The sequence below is a fragment of the Ipomoea triloba genome, chromosome 14, assembly GCF_003576645.1.
Source record: "Ipomoea triloba cultivar NCNSP0323 chromosome 14, ASM357664v1".
Lineage (NCBI taxonomy): Eukaryota > Viridiplantae > Streptophyta > Magnoliopsida > Solanales > Convolvulaceae > Ipomoea > Ipomoea triloba.
The window spans coordinates 3,311,427-3,333,382 of NC_044929.1; the positions used below are offsets into that span (position 1 = coordinate 3,311,427).

The following is a 21,956-nucleotide window of genomic DNA, read 5'->3' on the forward strand; positions in this document are numbered from 1 at the left end:
TGTTTGCTCAAACACACATTTTATGGAAACAAATCAAATCATTCACTACATAGTACATACTATCACAAAAAAATATAAAAATAAGTCCAACATAGAATTAGACATAAACCTCTTTGTAATGACAAGATCAAAAACCTCCTAGCTCTCAAGCCATGAAACTGCAGATAATATAGGAAATACGTACTGTTGCATGTAATAAACATAAAACAAAGTCTACTTTCATCCCAACAGAAAACTACATAGAGCACAAGACACTATTCTTCTACCCTAGGAGATGTGGAAGCTCATTCTTCATCTTCTTCGTCTCCATCTCCACCAGCAGCCTTCTTGGCAGCAGCCTTTTGGTTCTTTCTCTTCACTCTACCAGGGCGCCCGCCACCAAATGGACTGGTGAGTGAGAAATCAATGTGTTTCTGGGAGTCGAGCCTGACCATAAAGGAGGGAACATTCACCACCTGTCTTCCAACCCTGAAGTGCAAACCCAGGAATAAATTACATGTAATACACATTCCATGGAGGAAAATCATAAAACCAACAAAATGTCTAAAAAGTATAAACCTCCTGCTAGACTGAACAGTTGCAATCAAAATACTAAATAGTCTAACAGCAATACCATTACTAAGTCGATGCATTTCATTTGGTATAAAACAAAGTTGTGGATAAAATAAAAACAAAATTTACATGGCTCATGGTAATTCGAAATACATTCAATAATGCACACAACAATAAATCATTACTATAAAACTTGTAATATGTTTTCCTGAACATCACATAAAAGGTACATGATGTTCTCCCTCTGCTAATGTCTGGGTAAAAAGCATTTTCCAAAGCCACAGTTACACAAAAAGCATATTTGACAGGTATCACAAGATTGCCAATTGAGACTAACAACAAAACTTTGATTGTAAACTGAGGAAATTAGCGCTCTGAGAGGTAGTGCAAGAGTGCTGAAGCCTAAGCAACTAAACTATTCTCAACACCTAAATTTATTCAAAGCATAAGCATGACAAATTTTCAGCACATAAATTGCAGTCAGCTCTAAAGCCAGCACATTGATTAAGCACTTAAAGCTTGCACAGAACTACAATCAACAAGGTAGTCATTTATACCTGATGTGCCTTTGCCTAATGAGCACTCTGGCATGATGGATTGACTTTGCCATGCCAGCCTTAAACACCAAAGTCTGCAGACGGCGCTCAAGGAAGTTCTCCACAGTGAGAGCAAGGACATAATCAAGTTTGTTCTGGCTCTCATCCAGCAAGCCGTATCTGTTCATACGCCTCAGGAGTGCATCACCCTCAAAGATCCTGCGTGGGTCCTTCTCATCAAGAGTAAGAAGCATTCTTGCATTATTCCTAATACGACTCAAAGCATATTGAACTCTCCACAGCTCCCTCTTGCATCGAAGCCCATACTCACCCACAAGCTTCAACTCAGCATCCAAACGCTCTTTCTCATATGGACGACGTGGCTTCTTGAATGTCTTTCCATCTACATTCCATTATTCCATAGCATGCATATCTCATTAATTAACAGCCTCACAAAAACTATTAGTACTTAGAATCTCATATTTTCATGATATGAGGATGATCATCAGAATAACTGGCAACAAATGGCAGATAAGTTCAGATGCAATAACTAGAGCTTGCATTTGTTACGTCCTTTAGGGTGATCACAATCAGGCAATAACATGTCCAAATTTACATCACTGACAGTATAACCAAAAAGTTCACTTGCTTCTTGAAATTTAATCTGCAATTTCAGAGACAACTACAGTCTACTGTCTAAAGCAGATATCTATATATACATTTTCTAAAAGCCAATGATTTTTATTCACCAAAAATAGATCCATATACACACACATAGACACATACCACTTGAATGAGCATATAATTAGAAAACTCGCAAACAGAGTATATACTTTGCAACCTTATAAACACCAAAAGTCTACAGTCAGATGTAACAAAACATTGACTAATAAACATAAACACAAAGAACACTAATACATTATACATCTACCAAGAGTATTCAACAAGATCACAATTTTGACAATAGATTACATTAAAAAACCAAACAAATAGGTAAAGCAGATGCATTTCCAGCGAAAAAAAAGAAGGAAGCAATTCGAAATAGCAGGCATTAACAGTATAAAACGAGAGAGAGAAGAGATTAGAGATCGCAAATACTTACAGTTGCGGTAAAAGGAAACGTGAACCATGTTGAGCGACCGCCGGTCAGAACCTCAGCTCGGCGATCTGCGGCGGAGAAGCAAAATTCTGGAGCTGACACGAGGGTTTTGAAGCAAAGAAGTTGAGATTCAATTATATATCACAATTTCCACGCTAAACCCTAACTGGAATTAAGTGGGCTGAAAGCGAAATGCTTTGGGCCAGATGTGGTTAGTCTGTTGTCAAAAATTTTGAGCTTCTTGGGCCATTGTAGAGGTTTCGGCCCCTTTATCCGGCAATTTATATCATGAACCACGATCTACATAGTATTATGGACTCTGAATCGAAACCACAAGGTATATAATTCATATTCGTAAGGTATAAAATTTCATAACACAAGATACAAAAAATCACAACACATGTATATACTTATTTTTCAAATTTGATTAATTGATTTAGGTACATAATTTGTGTTAGTAAACACAAAATTTCACAACATAAGACATAGAAATTCATAAGACAATTATTAATTGGTTATTTGATTTTACGTACAAAATTCGTACTTTTAAATTCATAATTGGTCAAACTTGGGTGCGTCGACATAGCTTTATTTAAATTTTTTTTTTTCAGATTTGCTTTGTTTCTTTTTCCACCCTTCCCATTTTCTCTTTCCTAATCATACTTACAAAAACTCCTCAAAAATCGTAAAAAACTCCATTAATAAGGATGCTCTTAGTGACCTTCCCAATCAAACACGATCAGGAATTGGCTGCAAGACCCGAGTCAAAAATGGCAACTACATGGTGTTTGGTTAGATCGGAAAACTTAGTCAAGAGGTAGAGTTTATACGAACAAACCACACTTTTTTTGAAAATAACAAACCACATTAATGCCAAAGACTTTGTAGTCTGATTGCACCCCACATGGGAGTGGGTGGGTTCGAGCCTCAGTTGAGACCATATTGGCTCTTTGTGTTTCATTTAGTTGAGAAAGTAGCTGTGAACATATACTACATTGTAACAGAGTCAATAGTACTCAAAAAAAAAAAAAAAAAAAAACCACATTAATTAGTACAAAAATTTGATGAAAATAACATTTACTCAAGTACTTTACAAATGCCACAGATTGCCTTTGGAAAGTGTAAGGCTGTAACCTACAAATTTAGAAAAAGAAATACTCCGTGATTGAATCAAAGCTGCTACACCATGAACTCAAAATGCCCCTTGATGAGTGCAATTTGGGCATGCCATATCTCATCAACTGAAATTCAAAGCCCTAAGTTCTGCACCAATTCACACTAAGAAGACCTAGTTCTACAGACGACCTCAGTACTGCAATAATCTAACCAAGCTCCGGAAATATATCATCTTTCGGGTGAGCAGAATGCACGGTGAAGATTCAGCTCGTTTTCATTGATTTGAACCCATACCTAGAGTATAGCTTAGTTCGGAAGATATTAAAGCTAAAACACTAATACCGGCTTTGGAAGCTAAAATGTCTAAATAGTTAAACTAAGTCTAGGACAGTAAAACCTGGTAAGTGGTAAGCATTCTTCTCTATGCTAGATGTCTCTCTGTAATCATTGTATTGCTCCACTTATTCTTCAGAATTTCGAGGGCACCGTTATATGCCAACTTGGCTAGGGATTTTCTTCGTCTGATTGAGGTCCCGTTGGGCCCGGGCCAGGGATGGAATCAACGAAGAACTCATCTACTACAACAAAGCGAAACAGATATCATGAGACGAATTAGCTGAAAAGCATCATGAAGCACCAGTTTTGGTTGCTTGATCAATTGAACTACAACTTGAGAGGTCTAATGCTATTTTTGGACGGGTGGAAAATGCGAGGAAGAAAATGGAGGGGATACAAAGTGTTTGTCCCCGGATAAATGCTTATGTGGTAATGCTTAATGAATAGTTAAGTTTGTCTTCAAGAAAGTCAACATTATTTTTGGAGAAACAAGTAACAAAGACTCAGCGGAGGCAGTAAGAATTCTTAACAAAAATATATACCAAATTGTTTTGTCCATTCGTTTACTATGAATTTATAGGCAAGATTGCAAGAATGGAACAGTTCTCACCTAAGTCGTCTTGCTCTGGAGAATCAAGTAGAATATCTGAATCAGAATTGAAAAAGGGTGAGCCAGTGTCATTTCCAAGAGCTCCTAGATCTGCAATTAGTATCAGGTAACAATTACCACGAATTAGAATAATAGTGTAACCAGGATTGTGACCAGCCATTCAAAGCCTTTAAAAAGCCATTTATCATGACAGATAATCAGATATGCCCTTGATGAAGGCAAACCATTAATTGTTTTAGGTACAGATAATCAAGTGATTGAATGATCTCTGACACTGTGAGATGAGAACACAAGCCAACTATTGAATTTCTACTTGACCACATCAAATATAAAGCTTATAGAATAGAATCATTTATAGTGCAGGAACAATTCTAAATATAACAAGGTTAAAAAACACTGTTACAATATGCATCAACATTTTCTATCACCACCATGGTGATTGATATTACTATAATAGTTGCTGTTGTTGTTACTCTATCAAATTCCATTTGCTATATATGTATATATATATATATATATAATGAGAAAGATGTGCAATTACTGAATTACCAACAAATTAAAGTGCTTAGGTAAGGACCCCATATTTCAAAGTGAAACAAGGCATTGTCATACTACCATATGGTAATAATTAATAAAGCAAGTTCATCATTGTGACACCAAGTCTTGTTTTATAAACAATCATGGCAATTGGTGGCCACTTCAAGGATTCACCTAAATTACCTCCCAAGTTTGGTAAATCTGCTGTTAGGTCTGAAAGACTGAAATTCCAAGGAATCTGAGCCAAGGATCTGAGGAAATCTCTAGAATTTCCAGTTCCATTATCAGTAGGGAGCTGTAACCCTACTGAGCTAGCATCAGATGCAAATGCTGTGTCAAGGGCAGATGTATCTACTCCCATCCCAGATATCTCTGATGCAGTAAAGGGGAAATGACCACTGGAGGCTGCTTGTGTGGGGCTTACAGGCATATCTGGCATAGATGAAATGGCATTACTTGGTAGAGCAGCTGCTGATACATCTGGTGCACTGGTTTCAATCACCATACTACAAACAAAGAAAGTATAGAAGAATATCATTTGTCAGAGCTGTAATATATGCAATAGCCACAAAGTCCAAAACAATCTTAAGTATACAAAACTTGGCTAGATTTAGAAATATGATTAGTTTCAAAAGAAAAGGCAACAACTGTCTTGTTTTTCATGCTCTTTAGATAAGTGGAATGGAGCAACATCCCCTGATTCCAAACTCAATGGGTACTATGTATAATTGAACTACTAACACAGGATCTCGAGTCCAAGCAGATTGCCATAGCATAATGCACAGATGATTAGAAATAATGAAAAATGCAGATGTTCAAGACAAGAACATAGATAGATAGAACGTGTACATCTTGAGCATTGTGCCAGTATGTGCAGCAAGACAAACACAACACTATACAAACAGAAGATATGATTATATGACAGAAGAGAACATGGCCGAACAACCAATTATTGATGTTTTTATAAGTTTAATGTTGAACACAGAATCAAAGGCGGCCTGAAGAACAATGGATTCTTACTCATTTCCAGAATTCATCCGCATTGGATTTGGATGGAAGTTGCTTGGTGCAGGCACCCCATTCACCACATGGCAGCTAGATATGCCCATTGAATCCATGTGAGGTTGACCTGCAGCTGGAACTGGAGGTTGTTGCAGAACAGGATATCCCATGGGTAAATTGTTGACTGCACTGAAGACAAGTGTCACTGAATCACAACAATAACAGAGTAGACAACAATCCATGCTTCACAAGTATGTAATAAGTAGTAGTATGTGCTTCGCCTGACAGTAACAATTTTTTGTATGGTGTTATCATTTCCCAAAATACTATACATTCTTGGAAGTGATGAAATCATCCAACAGAAGGCCAAAGGAAAGGAGGAAGTAAAGTTAGCAACTACTGTCAGGTGTCAGCCTGAAGTTGAACTCTCCAATGAAACTGTTATTCTACTCCCAAAGAAGGTCATTATATCTCCATTCCAGTCCAACAGTTCAGTTTATATTTTTAAGAAATGAGCTAGAAATGGTTGTGCATTTAAAAACATCAAATTCTGTTGAATAATAGGAAACCTTAGTCCCATTCCTTGCCGGAGTGGGCTTGGTTTCCTATTCCTAGTAGAAGTTGCTTAGCCCAATGTTTCTATAAATATAGGATCTTTGTATAGTTCAATACACAGAAATACAATATATCATTATTCATATATTCTCTCGTTCTTTGGTTTCTCCATATTTTGCTTCTGCCTAAATGGTGGGGGATGGCTATTTGCCACCCACCAGACCTTTCAATCCCTCAATTTCAAAAAATTCAATTATCAATAGAACATCCACAAGCATAGCTGCACAGCACAACAATACTAAATATTAAACTATCCAGCAGTCTAGCCAAAATACGGCAAGTAATATGAAACACACTCCTTTTGCCAAAAACCAAATAACCAAAAATTGATTTGGGATAGGTATAACTCCACTAGATGTGTCCATGATATTCAAGTATACAGTTATACTGATAATTTCGAAGATATTAATGACATAAGTTTACCTGGCATGGTATTAATCCCATTTTGAATTGGAGCTAATGGAACCTTTGGGGGTCCTGGATATTTCATTAGATGATACTGATGCTCAAGCAAGTGATTGAACATTATGATTTGTTTCTTCAGTTTCAATCTTATGTAGTAAGCCCGAAAAAAATCAGCATTTTCTTCTTCCAACTTTTGCCACACTGTACATAGAAGGAAATATATCATAAAAACTACAATCGAAAGCCTAACATGAAAATTATCTAATCACCTATAGTTATAAGCAGTAGTCACATGATAACAGTGTGGTAATAACTAATAAGACAGCAAAAATAAAGTATGCAGCCAAGGCATAGTGCACTGACAACCAACCACGAACAACTTCTTTACCTAGCATAATGATACTGACCTAGAGTTGTAAATCCAGGGTCTATCCTTGCACGGTTTAGAAGTGTTTTAACCACTTCATCTCTATTCATATACAATTGCAAACACCTCTCAATCAAGTTTTGAACCTACACCAAGAACAATTGTCATGTAAAGTCATATATAAATGTTTCCGCAAGCTTTGAAGTTGCAAAAAATAATGAAAAAAGAAAGGCTATAGAGAATCTAAAGGAATGGTCTATCTTACGAGCTCAATATCTTCCCGTGAAACTTTCCTGTTTTCATTGCCAGTTGCATAAACTGATCCCGAATCTGCAACAGGATTCTCCGTTGTATTGTTCTGTTGGTCATTTTGGGAGTCATGTGAGACTTGGGTTGAAGGTTGTTTCTCTTGTGTTTTTTGTGTGTCCTGCAAGTTCTTAAAAGTCATTGATAAATAAACACAATGGTTTGAAATGTAAATAGTCAACTTTGGAATCAGAATGTCTCCACATCAATAATTTGAAAGCATATTTTGTATGTGATACCATAAAGCTGAAGAAAAGCACTCAATGAATGGCGTGACAATGTTTGGCATAGAATCAATCAATATGGTTCTTCAACTGATTGGCAGGCAGCAAGCATTAATCTCAAAAATCATTTAACATTAAAAATTTAATAATACTGATAAAAACAAGGCAGGAAAAAGGCATCTACCCAAAATTGCATTTAGTTTCTGGAAAAAAAAATTCTGGAAAAATGGAAAACATAAACCAAAAAAATCTACTTCATTATGCACAATATTCAAGGATGTGCAATCAATGCATGTAAAGTAAACTATGTCCTTGTAATTTTAAATTTCATAATATAAACTTTAAAATACTTTGATCCTTAAGAGCAAGTGGTTGCCACTGATAAACAAGAAATTGAAGGTCAGCAATTGAAAATTTAGGGGCCATTTGGGCATTTGTTTGTTTGTTTGTTTGATTGATTTTTTTTTTTTTTTTCTGATTCTGATAGACAATTTGATAATGTTTTTGTTTTAATTTTTTCCATTTTTTCGTCAAATAATAATAATAACAATAAATAAATGACAGTTGCTTTCATGCTGATCATAACCATGCTGAATACTAAAAATAGTAAGGGATTGGGTACATTTTGTAATTTGAGTGTGAACATTGGTCAGCCCTTCTGGAAGTTTTAAGGGCAGCTAAGGATAGGGAGGGGCCAAGCTACCTTGACCATCTTCTGAAGTTCTAAATGATCTACTGATCAAAGGCTACTTCCTCATTAATTTATCTTGAATTGAGATCTTATGGCATTTTAATTTACAGGAGAAAAGACCAAGTAGCGCCACAAAAAAAAAACATAGCCACCATAATATGAAGCAGGCAAAGCAGCAAGAAGCAAAATTGAACCAATTCCTTCAATTTTGTCAAATTACATAATGTACCCCACCCCTTACTATTTTTAGTATCTAGTATTTTTACGAATCCGCATGGAAGAATTTTTCTAAATAAATAAATGAATAAGTTCATGTAATGGGGTCAGAGAATAAAACTTATTCTTCTCCTTTCTCTTTTCATCCTTTTGCCTGAATTATTTGTTATTTGGTTTTTGTACTCACCATTCTTCCAGTTCCTCAGTTTTGGGTCAAACAAATATGAAATAGATTCTCTCTTGTTTTTCTTTTCTTTTTTTTTTTTTCTTTACCAAAGTGTATTTGTTCTTGTGAAGAATAGAAACATTTCCTAAAGGCCCCTTAGCAAAGGACAAAGCAGATAATTACTTGTGGACCAAAAAATAGGAGGCAATATGTTTATTTGCTTGTTGGAGGGGAAAACATTAAGCAATAAGCATTAACAAGAAACATAAAAATGTAACTTTTTAGAAGTGTTAAGGTAACAACCTGTGAAGTCTTCATTTAGCCAAGTGAAAGCACATTAAATATCTCCATGAATATTCAATAATTCAGAGCAACAAGATAGAAGATGCTTCATTTTAACAATCCCTGCTTCTAATAAGACTGAAGACATTAAGTAGAAGTACTCTAACCTGGAAAGGAAAAGAAACAAAAAAAAAAAAAGATAACAGTCAGATGGCGAGAACACAGCACACAACTGTTTACTTTTACATTTAAATTTTCAGGAACAGAACAAGAGTCTATTTTTGTCTAAGCAAAACATCAAGCAATCTCACTTTAGTTAAACATGCCAAAAAAAATGGTGACATCAACCTTCAGAAACATATTTACATCTCTCTTATGTAACCCACTTCCCTGTGTCCCATGAGAATGTATGGTCTTCAAAAACCAGATTAACACCTCAAAAGATTAGCAGGTTGTATGCTCAATCAAATTAGTACTTAAAAAAACAAACAAACCTTATGTTAAAAGAACTGATCAAAGAATGAAAAAGAAGCAACTTATAAGGAGGAAGCATGTAATTATATCCATGAAAGAAAGATTTATCAGCTTCCACAAAACAAATCGAGAATTTTCAGCTTCAGGCACACAATTACTTACAAGTAAGATACTAATGGAACCCTCACACCACTTCTACCACATGCTAATGTCAACCACGTCAGCCTCACAACACTAATTTGAGACATGCCACAAACTTGCAACTCTTCCTATTCCAAAAGAATTACCCAAAAAAGTGAGGAAAATGCTCAAAATTTTTCAATTTAAAACAGCTATGAAATTTTTACAAGACAATTAAATGCATTTCCATTGCACATCTCCTCAGCTCCGGATTAATTGGACACAATAATTACATAGATTATACATTCAGTTCACAGGATACAAGTTAAAAGTGAAAATCATCCCAGCAGTAGGCTAAACAACTGAATTTAATCCATCACTGTAATTCTAAGCTCCATCAAACAATAAACACGCACATAAACCCTAACAACATATCATTAGCAGGCAACTCCAACTTTGAAATTCAGAAGCAAATTCAAAAAAATTCATTAAGAATGTCACGGAGATGCATACGTGTAGACAAGACCGGCCAAAGAGTGATTATAAGCTGTGAAGTCGGAAGGACGGAATGGTGGCGGCGAGGAGCTGCCGGTGTTGAGCAAACTCAGAGAGAGAGAGAGAGAGAGAGAGAGAGAGAGAGATTTTGGAGCTAAGTACAAAGCTGTATTTAGCGAGAGAGTGAAAGGAGAACAGTGTTACTGCGTTAGTAGTAGAATTAAAGGATATTTTTGCGCTATATGGTCGTGTCTTTTCTTCTTTGTTTGTTTGTTTGTATTTTTTTTTTTTCATTTTTGAAAAATGAGTCAAATGGTGTTATAAGTAGAGCAATAATGCAATTGAGTCCTTAATTATAAAAAAAAAATCACTTATATTTCTTAAATTGGTTAAAAAAAGAAGTGCTGTGAAACCCTATGATAACATGTTTAGTAGGTTATTATTTATTTGGCAACTATGTTAATTTCTTGTGATAATGTAAATTCTAAGTGTAAAATTTAATATGTTTTTTTTTTATGTATACATATAAATTTTATATAAAAAAATTGAAGACAGTCATGACTAATTGCGAGCAATTGTCTTTCATATTGGACAACTGTGATTATCCAAACTGACAATCATGATGGCTACCTATTTATTATCCGACTAAGATGATCACCTTCGCTAATTTTGGGGATCAAAGTCACCCACCTCTATCAACCTCTAGAATGATGGTCACCTTGGGTTCAATATTTCAAATTTGGACCTCCACATCTATGACTATCACTGTGAGAACCATGGCTATCGAGTTTTTGGATAATTGTGGTTGTCTAACAAGGAAGATGACTTCCAGCAATTTGCTGACGATTGTCTTTCAAAAGAAAAAGTAAAATTTTAAATTTTATATTAATAAATTATATTCAAAATTAAATAATAATAATTTTACACTTAGGTTCGAAATCAACACAAGAAGTCCACATGCTCGCCATATCAACAATAACCTACTAGACAAGTTACGGTAAGATTTATCCTTTTTTTTAAAAAACATATTTAAGGGACTTAGGTAGAGATGTTTTTAATTAAGAAACTCGATTACACTATTTACTTCACTTATGGACAAAATTTTATAAAATACAAAAGAAAATGATTTGGAAATTATCAAAAAAAAAAGTTAAAGTTAGAGATTAGAGTTATTTTGACCAATACATAGTATATAAAGTATACAAAAGCTTATAGATTAAGTAAATTATTATTTTTTAGTTTTTAAATGACGAGAGAAACTCACAACAACAAACTTGACTAAGAGGTATTGGCAATAATTGTACTTATGATCTTCTAATACGAGAATAATGCTCTACTCACTCAACCCTCCTTTTGGAACAAGTATATTATTATTGTTGTTGTTGTTGTTGTTGTTGGAGGAGGAGGAGGAGGAGAGAGATGGTGAGATGGATGAGAGAGGGAGTAGGAAGAAAAGAAAATAAATTTGCAGTAATCAGAGTTCTTTTGTAGGACCCGCGCGAAGAGAGAGAGAAAAACAGGTGAGACTGTATATGCGAGTTGAGCGCACCAAGCAGGCCCAATTTTTTTCCTGACACAATTATTTCTTTTCTCTACTTAGGTAGGGGTGAGTTTCAAAAATAAAAACCAACCAAAGAGCAGGCTTTTTTAGCCCGTCCCGTAGACTTGGCGGGGTAAGCTAGCTTGGTGGGCCACACAGGCTTGTCGGCCAGCGTGCCAAAGTCATTTTATTACTATTATTATTATTATTATTATTATTATTATATGTGTGTGTGTGTAAAATGTTTGATGAACTTTAGAATTATTGTTTAATGTTTTAAAATTAGTACTTCTGTTATGTAACAAGTTATTTTAATTATTTTTATAGTCTACAAATGGTAAAACTTTTTTTTTGAAGGAACAAATGGTAAAACTTTTTTTTTGAAGGAACAAATGGTAAAACTTAACAAAGTAACAAACTAACAACTTTAGAACAAGAGAAACAAATGTCGGGTGGCGGGGGCCCGCTGGCGGAACGGGGCAGGCCAGCAAAACCTAGGTCAGAAAAGTGATTGGAGTAGTTTGCGACCAAAAGTTTCAAATTTTTAATCACTTTTAGGTGATCAGAAATCTAAAATCTTTCTGCCGTGTCTCACAAATTAAAAAGTGGGAGGAAAAGTGATATTTGCTATTTTGTATAATTATTCACCCCTTATTCTAGTTGTTTTGAAGGTTATTTTATGTATCCTAGTGAAATTGGAAATTGTTTGTGTGTTATATTGTCCAAGTGCTGAATTATCTACAAGGAACAACAAAGTAAGAATATTGGAACATTTTAGACAAGTTCTGGAAGAAAAGCAAATTACAAGGAAGAATACAAGTTGGAAAAGAATTGAAAGATGCCTAATGGGCCAAGGCCCATCTACCTCCTATATATTTTACCTATTCTCTACAATTGAGGAGGTTCCCTTACAGAGTTCTGAACCCTAGTTTTTAGTTTATATTTTCCCCAGCATAGTTTAGACTAGTTTTACATTAGATTATTTTATTTCAAGATTGGAATCAAAGATTGAAGATTGGATTTGTTCTTTATCAGTTAAGTTCTCTTATTCCTTTATTACTTTCTTGCAATGTTTATGGTTATTAATTATTGCTTTGTTTTGTTTACTCCCATCATGCGAGAGTAGTTCGTTTATGGGTTTGGATTAGGGATCCATTGTTAATCTTGATGTTCAATTCGTAATTAATTGCATAAAGGGATTGAATCTTTTACATAGGGTTTATGTTGATTTGGGGATTTCTTTCTACTTGTTATTGATTGATGGCCACAATTAATTGCTAGTCTAGGAGAGGGATTCATTACAACGAAAGTTGGATGAGACCTCGAGCCTTACCAATTTCAACCTAATTTTCCTGCTAGGAAAGTAGAGGTAATTTTGGGGGCTTACAATGCTTAGGTGTTTAAGGTTATAATTGATGCATCACGACAGTGGGGCAATTTTAGCCTAATTCTCTTATTGATTACGAAAGTAGCTGAGTAGAATTCTTTTGTGCATTACCCATATATCCCTTGGTTAATTATTCTTTCCCTAATCCTGAGTTGGTTGGAACATCAAGATTACAATCCCCTAATCTAGCTCATACCTTTATTATATAGTTTTCACCTTAATTAATTGCTTTCTTTTATTCCACATCATTTAGTCTTTGTTACTTGGATTCTATAAATTCATATACTCTAATGCCTGGTAATTCACACAGTTTCGTGCCATAACACCAATCCTCAGCGGAACGACATTACACCCTTTTCACACTAATCATTTGTGCTCATCAAAAAGCACAATGAATTTAGTTATATACTCTTTATTTTTAAGTAAAACATGGTACATATCAAACAAAAAGTCATAAAATAAAATTACTCCATAATATAATAATATGTAATTATTAATTATGGGAATGAAATTCGAAAATTGCAACTGTATACAACGTACACTTTGAGTGGAAATTATTGCCGAAATATCAAACTCTGAGGTCCACATTAATGTAAAGATTTTTAATTTTCAGCTTTCAATCGTATCATCATTGGATGATCTAAGTCAAATGATTAGGTTCACTGCTTAGTTGGCACAATGAATTGAGGAAAAGGTGGTTGGATTAGTGAGTACTGATAGATGTTGTCTCACTATTTGTTTATTGATTTATTAACGAAATGAAGAAGTATATAAATAAAAAATTACATATAGTGAGATTATGTTATTACAATGTATGGAGTGTGGATGTGATGACGCGGGTCCGTCAATTTTAGATGATTAGTATATGAAAAGTTCTAAAGTATCGATTAGCACATATGACTCTTATATCCAGAACCACGCACTCCTAAGTGAATAGTGAAAGTTTTGAGTTTGTATTGAGTACAAAATCAACACCGTCCACATCATTTTCGACTTTGAGTTTTTACAAGAGTAACTTGTTATAAAAATATATGGTGAGAGTGATGAGAATAGAGCTCTTCAGGTACTTACTTTCCTTTAAGTTCTAAATCTCTCCCAGGTGCAACGAGGTACCAGACTTAATGGCAAGTAGATGAGTTCGAATTTGTTTTCTTCCAACGACAGATTCGAAGATACAACTATAACTAGTTTGAATGCCAAGGAGAAAAGACACTGAAGATATATTCATATTTGCAAGTTCAAGCATTCAAAAGCTCAATCAAGTTCGACTCAAAGAGACAACAAAGCGCATCAATATCTACTTAGAATGTTAAGTCTCTTAGTTGGAAATTCAACCTTTGTGTTGAAATTGTTGTATCTCTGCCATGGGTAGATAGAGGAAGAATAACATGGATGCTTGTGAAAATGTATGATTATTGTTCGATTTGTGAGTAAAGCACTACTTGGTGGTTCACTATAATTGTACTAGAGAAGTAGTTATAGTGAATTCTTCTTGGTTGATAGGGAAAGAGTTAAGTAGAAGGATTACATCATTTTTAAACTACTATAAAATATTGTCTCATTTACATTTTCGACATTTTATTTTATATATTATCATCTCTCTCATTTGGGTTTTAACAAAACTTCTTTGAAACACATATTTTCCTCTGCATAATCTTTTACTAACACTTTGTTACATATTTCATTCTTATAAGGTGGTATGTTCCATTTGTCACTAAGGTAAAATATGATGATATCGTAGGTTGTTGTCCTCATTTTGCATATAACAACACATCACTAAAATCATGTTCAATATGCTAATGCTTCTTACTATAACATTAGTATTTAGAAGGAGAAAGTTTAGGACTATATATATATATATGGCATATGATGATGAAATAACATCTAGATATAATCTTCTAGTGGCACCCGGTGTCCCGGAAAACACTCTTACTTGGATGATGGGAGTGGCTTTGTGCTTCAGTAGGTTGAGAAAGTAGCTATGAACAGATACTACATTGTAACAGAGACAAAAAATGTGGACACGGGCTGGTTTAAGGTCGAAGTAACCCTGAATCGATCCAGGAAAGAAAAAAAGGTATGGGCTTCACTAGGCATGGGCCGAACTTAGCCCGGACCGGTCTAGGTCCTTAAAAAAAGCCCGTAACCCAGCACGGGACCGTAATATTTTCCCTCAAAAAAATGTGGGAAGCTCGTAACCCAGCACGGGACCATAACATTTGCCCTCTAGTTCAAGGTCGAACTAACCCTGAATCGGTCCAGGAAAAAAAAAGGTATGGGCTTCACTAGGCATGGGCCGAACTTAGCCCGAACCATTTGCCAAAGGCTAGACTAAGCCTGGCCTCCAGCAGAGGCTACTGCTCGCCACGCTTAGATACAACTTATAATTGTGGTAACATCCCTTTTTCATTTTTTTTTGCTTCGGCAACAGTATTAGATTTTCAAGTGAAAAAAAATTGTCCCTTTTTATTAACTGTTTGTGGTTTTTGAAATGGGGGTGTTACAATATATACATTAGTTTCAAATGAGAACCTCGGATTGTGTGTACCATTGTACACCGTTGATCTTGTGATTTATAATGTTTTTGACCTGTTAAATATACATCACCACTACGCCATTGCATCGGATGCACCACTGCACCATGCCAAACATCTCGACCGTCTGGTCACTCGGTAGATAGGAGTTCACACGTTCACTCCCAAACATAGATTTTTACCTAAACAGACCCTACATATATATACACACACAATCTGCAGTGAAGTGAGAATAGTATGGTAGTTGGAGTATAAAAATCCTAATCAAGGGGCCTAGGAGATGGACATGAGTGTTTGTAAATCTGTGAAGTAAACGAAGTAAACCCAAATTGTTTATTGTTTTTACATGAAATTGTTTTCTAGACCTGTGACTTCCATAAGAATGGCGCATGGTCATGTTTTGTGTTGGACTGTTGGGGGCTCACAGTGATTGTGGTCCCACTTGCTACATCATCTTGTCCATTGAAAATATTCTCTGATTGTCATCCCTCCAATCATAATGGCCTCATCTTGCCTAGCCCCATTGCCCAATTTTAAATAGGAATGAGACTGCCAAAGACCTCGTGGTCTAGTGGCACTCGGTGTCCCGGTTTATACTCTTACATGAATGATGAAAGTGGGTTCGAGTCTCAGTGGAGGCAACTGTTGACTCTTTGTACTTCAGTAGGTTGAGAAAAAGTAGCTATGAACAGATACTACATTGAAATAAAATCAGTAGTACTAAAAAAATAGGAATGAGACTATCCCTAACATACCTCTATGTCTAAATCTTTCACCATTTCTTGGTTGGAAATAATCACCAACATATTTTCCTTCATTTGTGTTTTTCTGTTTGATACTTTTGCAACACAACTCTATCACTTCTTTCAATCACCCTTTAATCATTATATTTAAACAGATTAATTAAATTATAGCAAGTGTTTCAAAAACTTCATCATTATGAATTTGGTTGGATTTTATAATTTTGTTTAAAACTTTACTTATAAGAATGATAGTTATGGTTTGTCAGTGCATCTAGCAATAAATCAAATAATATAAATTAGGAGAAGTTTCAAATAAATCCTTGAACTATTCATGATTTTTTTTTTTTGAAAGGATTCATGAAATTTCAATAATTAAGCCTTTGAATCATTAAAAAAATAACTTCAATTAGATACCTAAACTTAGAAAAAATACAATTAGCACAATTTGACTTGTTATTATAAATAATCCATAGGTTAAAGATTATTGGAATGTTACATCAATATGTTTTGCTGACTTTGATGCTCAATAATAACAACAACAACAACAACAACAACTACCTTAAATTAGACTCTTAAACTTGTTCAAGAGGCTGATGTTCTCATCAACCATGTGCAGTGAACATATTTGACCTATAATTATATTTTACTCCTAAGTCACTTTTCATGTAGAATGCAGCTTATATTAATATTTTTTAAATATGTTTTTATAAAAATTAAAATAATAATATTCATTTATTAAAAAAATTAATTTTTTTTAAAAAAAATCATGGCAACCAAGCTGCCAATCGTCGATCGCAACTTGGCTGCCATGGATGAAGAACCTTGGCGGGCTACTCCATCCAATCTTTGGACGAAGAAGCCTACCATGGCATCTAAGCTGCCTTGGATGAAGAAGCTAGCTTGACAAATAAGCCCGAGCTTCTCTATCAAATTAAATCAGGGAGAAGTGTCGTGCCGAAAAGTTTTTTTTTTTTAATTAACTTTTTAAAAAATATAGTTTTTTTTTTAATTTTTAAATAGGACTCCACGTAATATTCCATGAAAAGCAAAGTTGACAAGTTACTTTTTGGTAACCTGTTAAATAGGATTGTAAAAGTTTAACAAGCTTAAGGGTCTAACTGATTTTTTTCTTTTAATTTCGAGGGGCTAATTGAACTTTAGTTTATAGTTGGGGTATATTTGACCCTTATCCCTCCTATAATAATAATAATAATAATAATAATAATAATAATAATAATAATAATAATGTATTGACAAATTAAATAATTTTAAAAATTAAAAATTAAAAAAAAAATGCTTGACCGCGACTACCATGACTTTTTGCAGTCAAGCTTTAATTTTTTTAAAATTATTATTATTATTATTATTATAAAAAAATGAAATATTAAAAAAAAAAAAAGAAAAAAAAAAAAGAGAAGAGCATGGCCGCCAAACGCCATAGCAGAGGCAGACAAGCTTTTTTCATTTAAAGCAAAATATTTGTGTTTTTCAATAATAAATTAATAATAATAATATATTATTATTATTTTTATATTATTATTATTTTTTATTATTGTTATTATTATTATTATTATTATTATTATTATTATTATGTGGCGGCCAAGTTTTTTTTCATTTTAAGTAAGAATAAGGGTCAAATTAGCCACTTAACCTAACGTGATAGTGCAATCAGGCCACCCAACCAAAAAAACGTGCAATTATATCACTAAACAGCGCAAATTCATCCATTTTCACCTGCTAGCCGGTTTCTACCCTTTCTTCCCCGTTAAGTGCTGACATGGCTCATTACCTAGCAGTGTTTCATTGTCTTTTTATATTTTCCTTTGTCTAACCTTCCATCCTGTAAGCAAAAAAACTTAGCCTTACCAAATTCCCTGACATGCTGAGAGGATGTATGGTGGCCGCGACTGCACCGACGCTTAAAAGATCCAAGAGGATGACAGGGAAATAAATGGAATTGGGCAGCAAAATCAAGGAATGAAGTTGCTTTGCTATTGTCCTTGTCCGACGGTCTCGCGATTTCTGGAATTACGCCGATGTTTTGATTGAAGAGACCAGCGATTTCTTCCGCTTCATCGTTCCGATCGACGGCGTTTAGCGACGGCGAATTGGTGGTCACCGTGCCTAAAGGGCCGCACGAAGAAGACGGCGAGGACGGCGATATTGAAGCTGAGCACCTTGTTTTTGTACAGTAATTCTTCAACAAAACAAACCTGCGGCCATGGAGTTGACGAGAGAGCATAGACTGGGAAATTAAGAACCAGACTAGGAATCGATGAGAGTAGAGAGGCCGCCATGGTTGCGTGAGAGAATGAAGGAAGCAACGTCAAGAAATGGGTCGGAAGGGAGGTGTACAGAAGGGTGTTTGCTTCTGTATATTCCGGCTTCAGAATAGTACCATGGCTGCTGCTTCTTCCTTTTTCTGCTGATGAATTTCAGATTTTGCACATGTTTTTGTGAATATTGATGGGTTCTGGTATTGGAGCCCGAAAATCGAACATGAATTTTTGCAGAAGTTGTCGCCATTGATTCCTTAGCTTGGAGACGCTCAGCTCTCACAATGCAATCACTCATTCTGTTTTACGTAATGAAATGGATTTGGGAAATTTGGTAGGGCTATGTAGTTTTGCACTTTTGCTTACACGTGGAAGGTTTGACCAAGCAAAATATTTGAAGGCAATGAAACATTGCCATGTAATCGGCCAGGTAAGCACTTAACCGGAAACAAGGGGTGAAAACCGGCTAGCAGGTGAAATTGAACGGATTTGCGCTATTCAGTGATGTAATTGAACGTTTTTTTGGTCAAGTGGCCTGATTGCACTTTCGCGTTACGTTCAGTGACCAATTTGACCCTTATTCCTTTTAAGTAAAATATACTTTTTTTTTAAGTTCAAGTGTCTAATTGAAACTTCTTTTAAAAAAAATAAAAAGTTTGGCGGCTTAATTACATTTTCATGAATTAGTCAAAGGCTTATTTGATCATTATAAAGTATGCCCAACAATAACATAAAGTAAATTTAACGACATCATTAATTGAACCAATTATAAAAGTTAATGCACTTAGAATTCTCCTGGGGTGTGTTCTCATGGGATCTTAAGCATATATATATAGGGTTTAGTTCCTGTGCAGATAGGATTTTCTGTACGTTCACGCACCATTAGGTACACATAAATACACTACAAAGTGTTCAGAAATACATCATTAAATGTGGTGCATTGTTTTTGGTGCATTTTGTGCATTATATTCTGGTGCATTTACAAATGTTGTGTGATGCATTTATACATACTTGATGATTCAATTCGCACTAACCGCATGAGAAGCTCTATCATCATTTGAACCAGTATCTATATATAAATAATATAATGACGATTAATTCGCAAAAGACAGGTGGATTGTCAGTATTGATTATAAAGTGAGATGCCTTTTTTATTTAAAAAAACATCATTTTTTCTTTTCCTTTCATTTTCACAACAAAGTACCAACCAGCAATCCACCAACAAATAAAAAGACAGAAAAGAAAGCTTAGTTGGTGTGACACTACTGAGTTTGTTTGTTATGTCTCTAATTCCTTCTTCTATTCTTACATCTCTATCTTTTAAAGTTGGGTATAAAATCACTTTTCACAAGAATTATTTAAATAATAATTAAATTACAATTAAAGCAATACATCCACAAAAATTTCATTTAAAAAGTTAAGAATTTAATAAAAATTACATTAGTAAAATGGTCTAATCATTCTAATTTTAATTAGAGCAATCTTAATGGAGGTTTTTGGCGGGTTTTTTCTTGTTTTGTGTTGGAGGAGAGAGAGACTAATAAGGTAGAAGAGAGACAAAGTCAAATTTTTTAGGTAAAATTTAAATTAAAAAAAAAAAGAAAGAAAAGAAATGTGTGTATTTGCGTGCACGCATAGGGATGATCACAATTCGGTTCGAACTGCACCGGACATGTAGCAACTGAATTTAAATGTGCGTAAATTTTAGTTTTCGGTTTTGAAATGTAGTAAACCGGTCGGTTTCAGTTCTGAATCGGGAAAAAAAATCAAATCAAATCGACGGTTCAAACCAAAACTACCAATTTCAATTTATCATTTTTCAGAACCGTGAACTAACCATTTAGAATCGAAATCAAACCACAGTCATATCTATGCACGCATACAACCCAATTGGAGCATGCTTTTTACATGTTTGTTGAATGATTGGAGTAATAACTAGCTATAATATATATGACAAATTTTTCTGGGGAGCATGGTCCAAAACAGTATCGTTTCTTTTAATGGAAAGAAACGATACTCATTCCATATAATTAATTCTGCTTGTATAACATATTCAATTTTATTTTATATATACATTATAGTTTCATTTCAACACAAATAAAGTTTCATTTTGTTTCAAGTACAATTTCATTGGACATTATACAAACATTAGTCTTATTATATTGAGACTTGTTATTGAATTTTATTTTATACACACGGTAATTTTACTACAACACTACTAAATTATAATTATAATTTAACTACGATTTCATTGGACAACATACACTCAAATATGTGAAACTGTTATTCAGTTTCATTTTATATACACTGTAGTTTCATTACAACATCACTAAATTATAATTATAATCCAATTACGATTTCATTGGACAATATACACTCAAATATGTGAAACTGTTATTCAGTTTCATTTTATATACAATGTAGTTTCATTACAACACAATTGAAGTGTCATTTTGATATAGCTACAATTTTATTTGACAATATACACTCAATATGTGAGACACGTTATTCAGTTTCTTTTTATACCTATTGTAGTTTCTTTTCAGTACAACTAAAGTATCATTTCAATTCAACTACAGTTTCGTTTGACAATATACATTCAATATGTGAGACATGCTATTCAGTTTCATTTTATGCATACTATAGTTTCATTTCAACAAGACTAAAGTATCATTTCATTTCAATTACAATTTCGTTTGACAATATACACTCAATATGTGATGCAAGTTATCTAGTTTTATTTTAGATACACTGTAGTTTCATTTTATTTTGAATACGAGATTTTTTAAATATAACGATCGTCGTTTTCGGACCATGTTCACAGCTGTGTGGACCATAGTCCATCGTATAACTATTGAATATATATACATTGGGCTTAAAAAACCTACCTATTAAAAAATTGTACAAACTATTAATCATGGCTTTAGGTATAGTGAGGGGTTGAGGAAGAAGGAATGGGCATTAGTGCACACGTTTCAAGAGGAGAGTGGTGAATCGTGGCTTTCAGTCTGGCCGTTCACGCTTGCGGTCAACGGCGTCATTCTCCGTTGCTTGTCTTCATTTGGCCAATCAAACCCTTGCTAATCCTACTCGCATGCATTATTGCTCTACATTTTTTTTTTTTGGTTTGTCTCATATGCTAAAGGATAATATTTAATTAGAAGTATTAATTATTTTAATTGATGAATTAAAAATAATGTAGTTACAAAATTTTAAATGATATTTGTGGTATATAAATCTATACTACTAATAAAAATAAAATCTTACTTTTACAACTTGCCATCTAAACTAACTCCGAAGCTGTTACTATATAAAATTTAATAACTA

The 21,956-nt window shown here is 34.3% G+C and overlaps 2 protein-coding genes across 3 annotated transcripts; both read right to left on the reverse strand.

Moving 5' to 3' along the window:
- On the reverse strand, positions 1-2,333 carry LOC116005300 (40S ribosomal protein S9-2). Its single transcript, XM_031245569.1, has 3 exons — positions 2,191-2,333; positions 1,110-1,491; positions 1-468 (listed from the first exon to the last, which is right to left on the reverse strand). Exons 1-3 carry the CDS (start codon positions 2,216-2,218, stop codon positions 285-287), a joined length of 594 nt encoding a protein of 197 aa, XP_031101429.1. The 5' UTR covers positions 2,219-2,333; the 3' UTR covers positions 1-284.
- An 879-nt stretch (positions 2,334-3,212) lies between these two features.
- Positions 3,213-10,341, reverse strand: LOC116005062. Of its 2 annotated transcripts, none has more exons than XM_031245291.1 (9): positions 10,168-10,341; positions 9,082-9,227; positions 7,441-7,602; positions 7,216-7,321; positions 6,827-7,009; positions 5,807-5,972; positions 4,970-5,292; positions 4,250-4,339; positions 3,213-3,878 (listed from the first exon to the last, which is right to left on the reverse strand). In XM_031245291.1, exons 2-9 carry the CDS (start codon positions 9,094-9,096, stop codon positions 3,808-3,810), a joined length of 1,116 nt encoding a protein of 371 aa, XP_031101151.1. In that variant the 5' UTR covers positions 9,097-9,227; positions 10,168-10,341; the 3' UTR covers positions 3,213-3,807. The 2 variants fall into 2 exon arrangements, with proteins under 2 accessions (XP_031101151.1, XP_031101150.1); XM_031245290.1 differs by having other exon boundaries at positions 3,213-3,881.
- Positions 10,342-21,956: the final 11,615 nt, after the last annotated feature.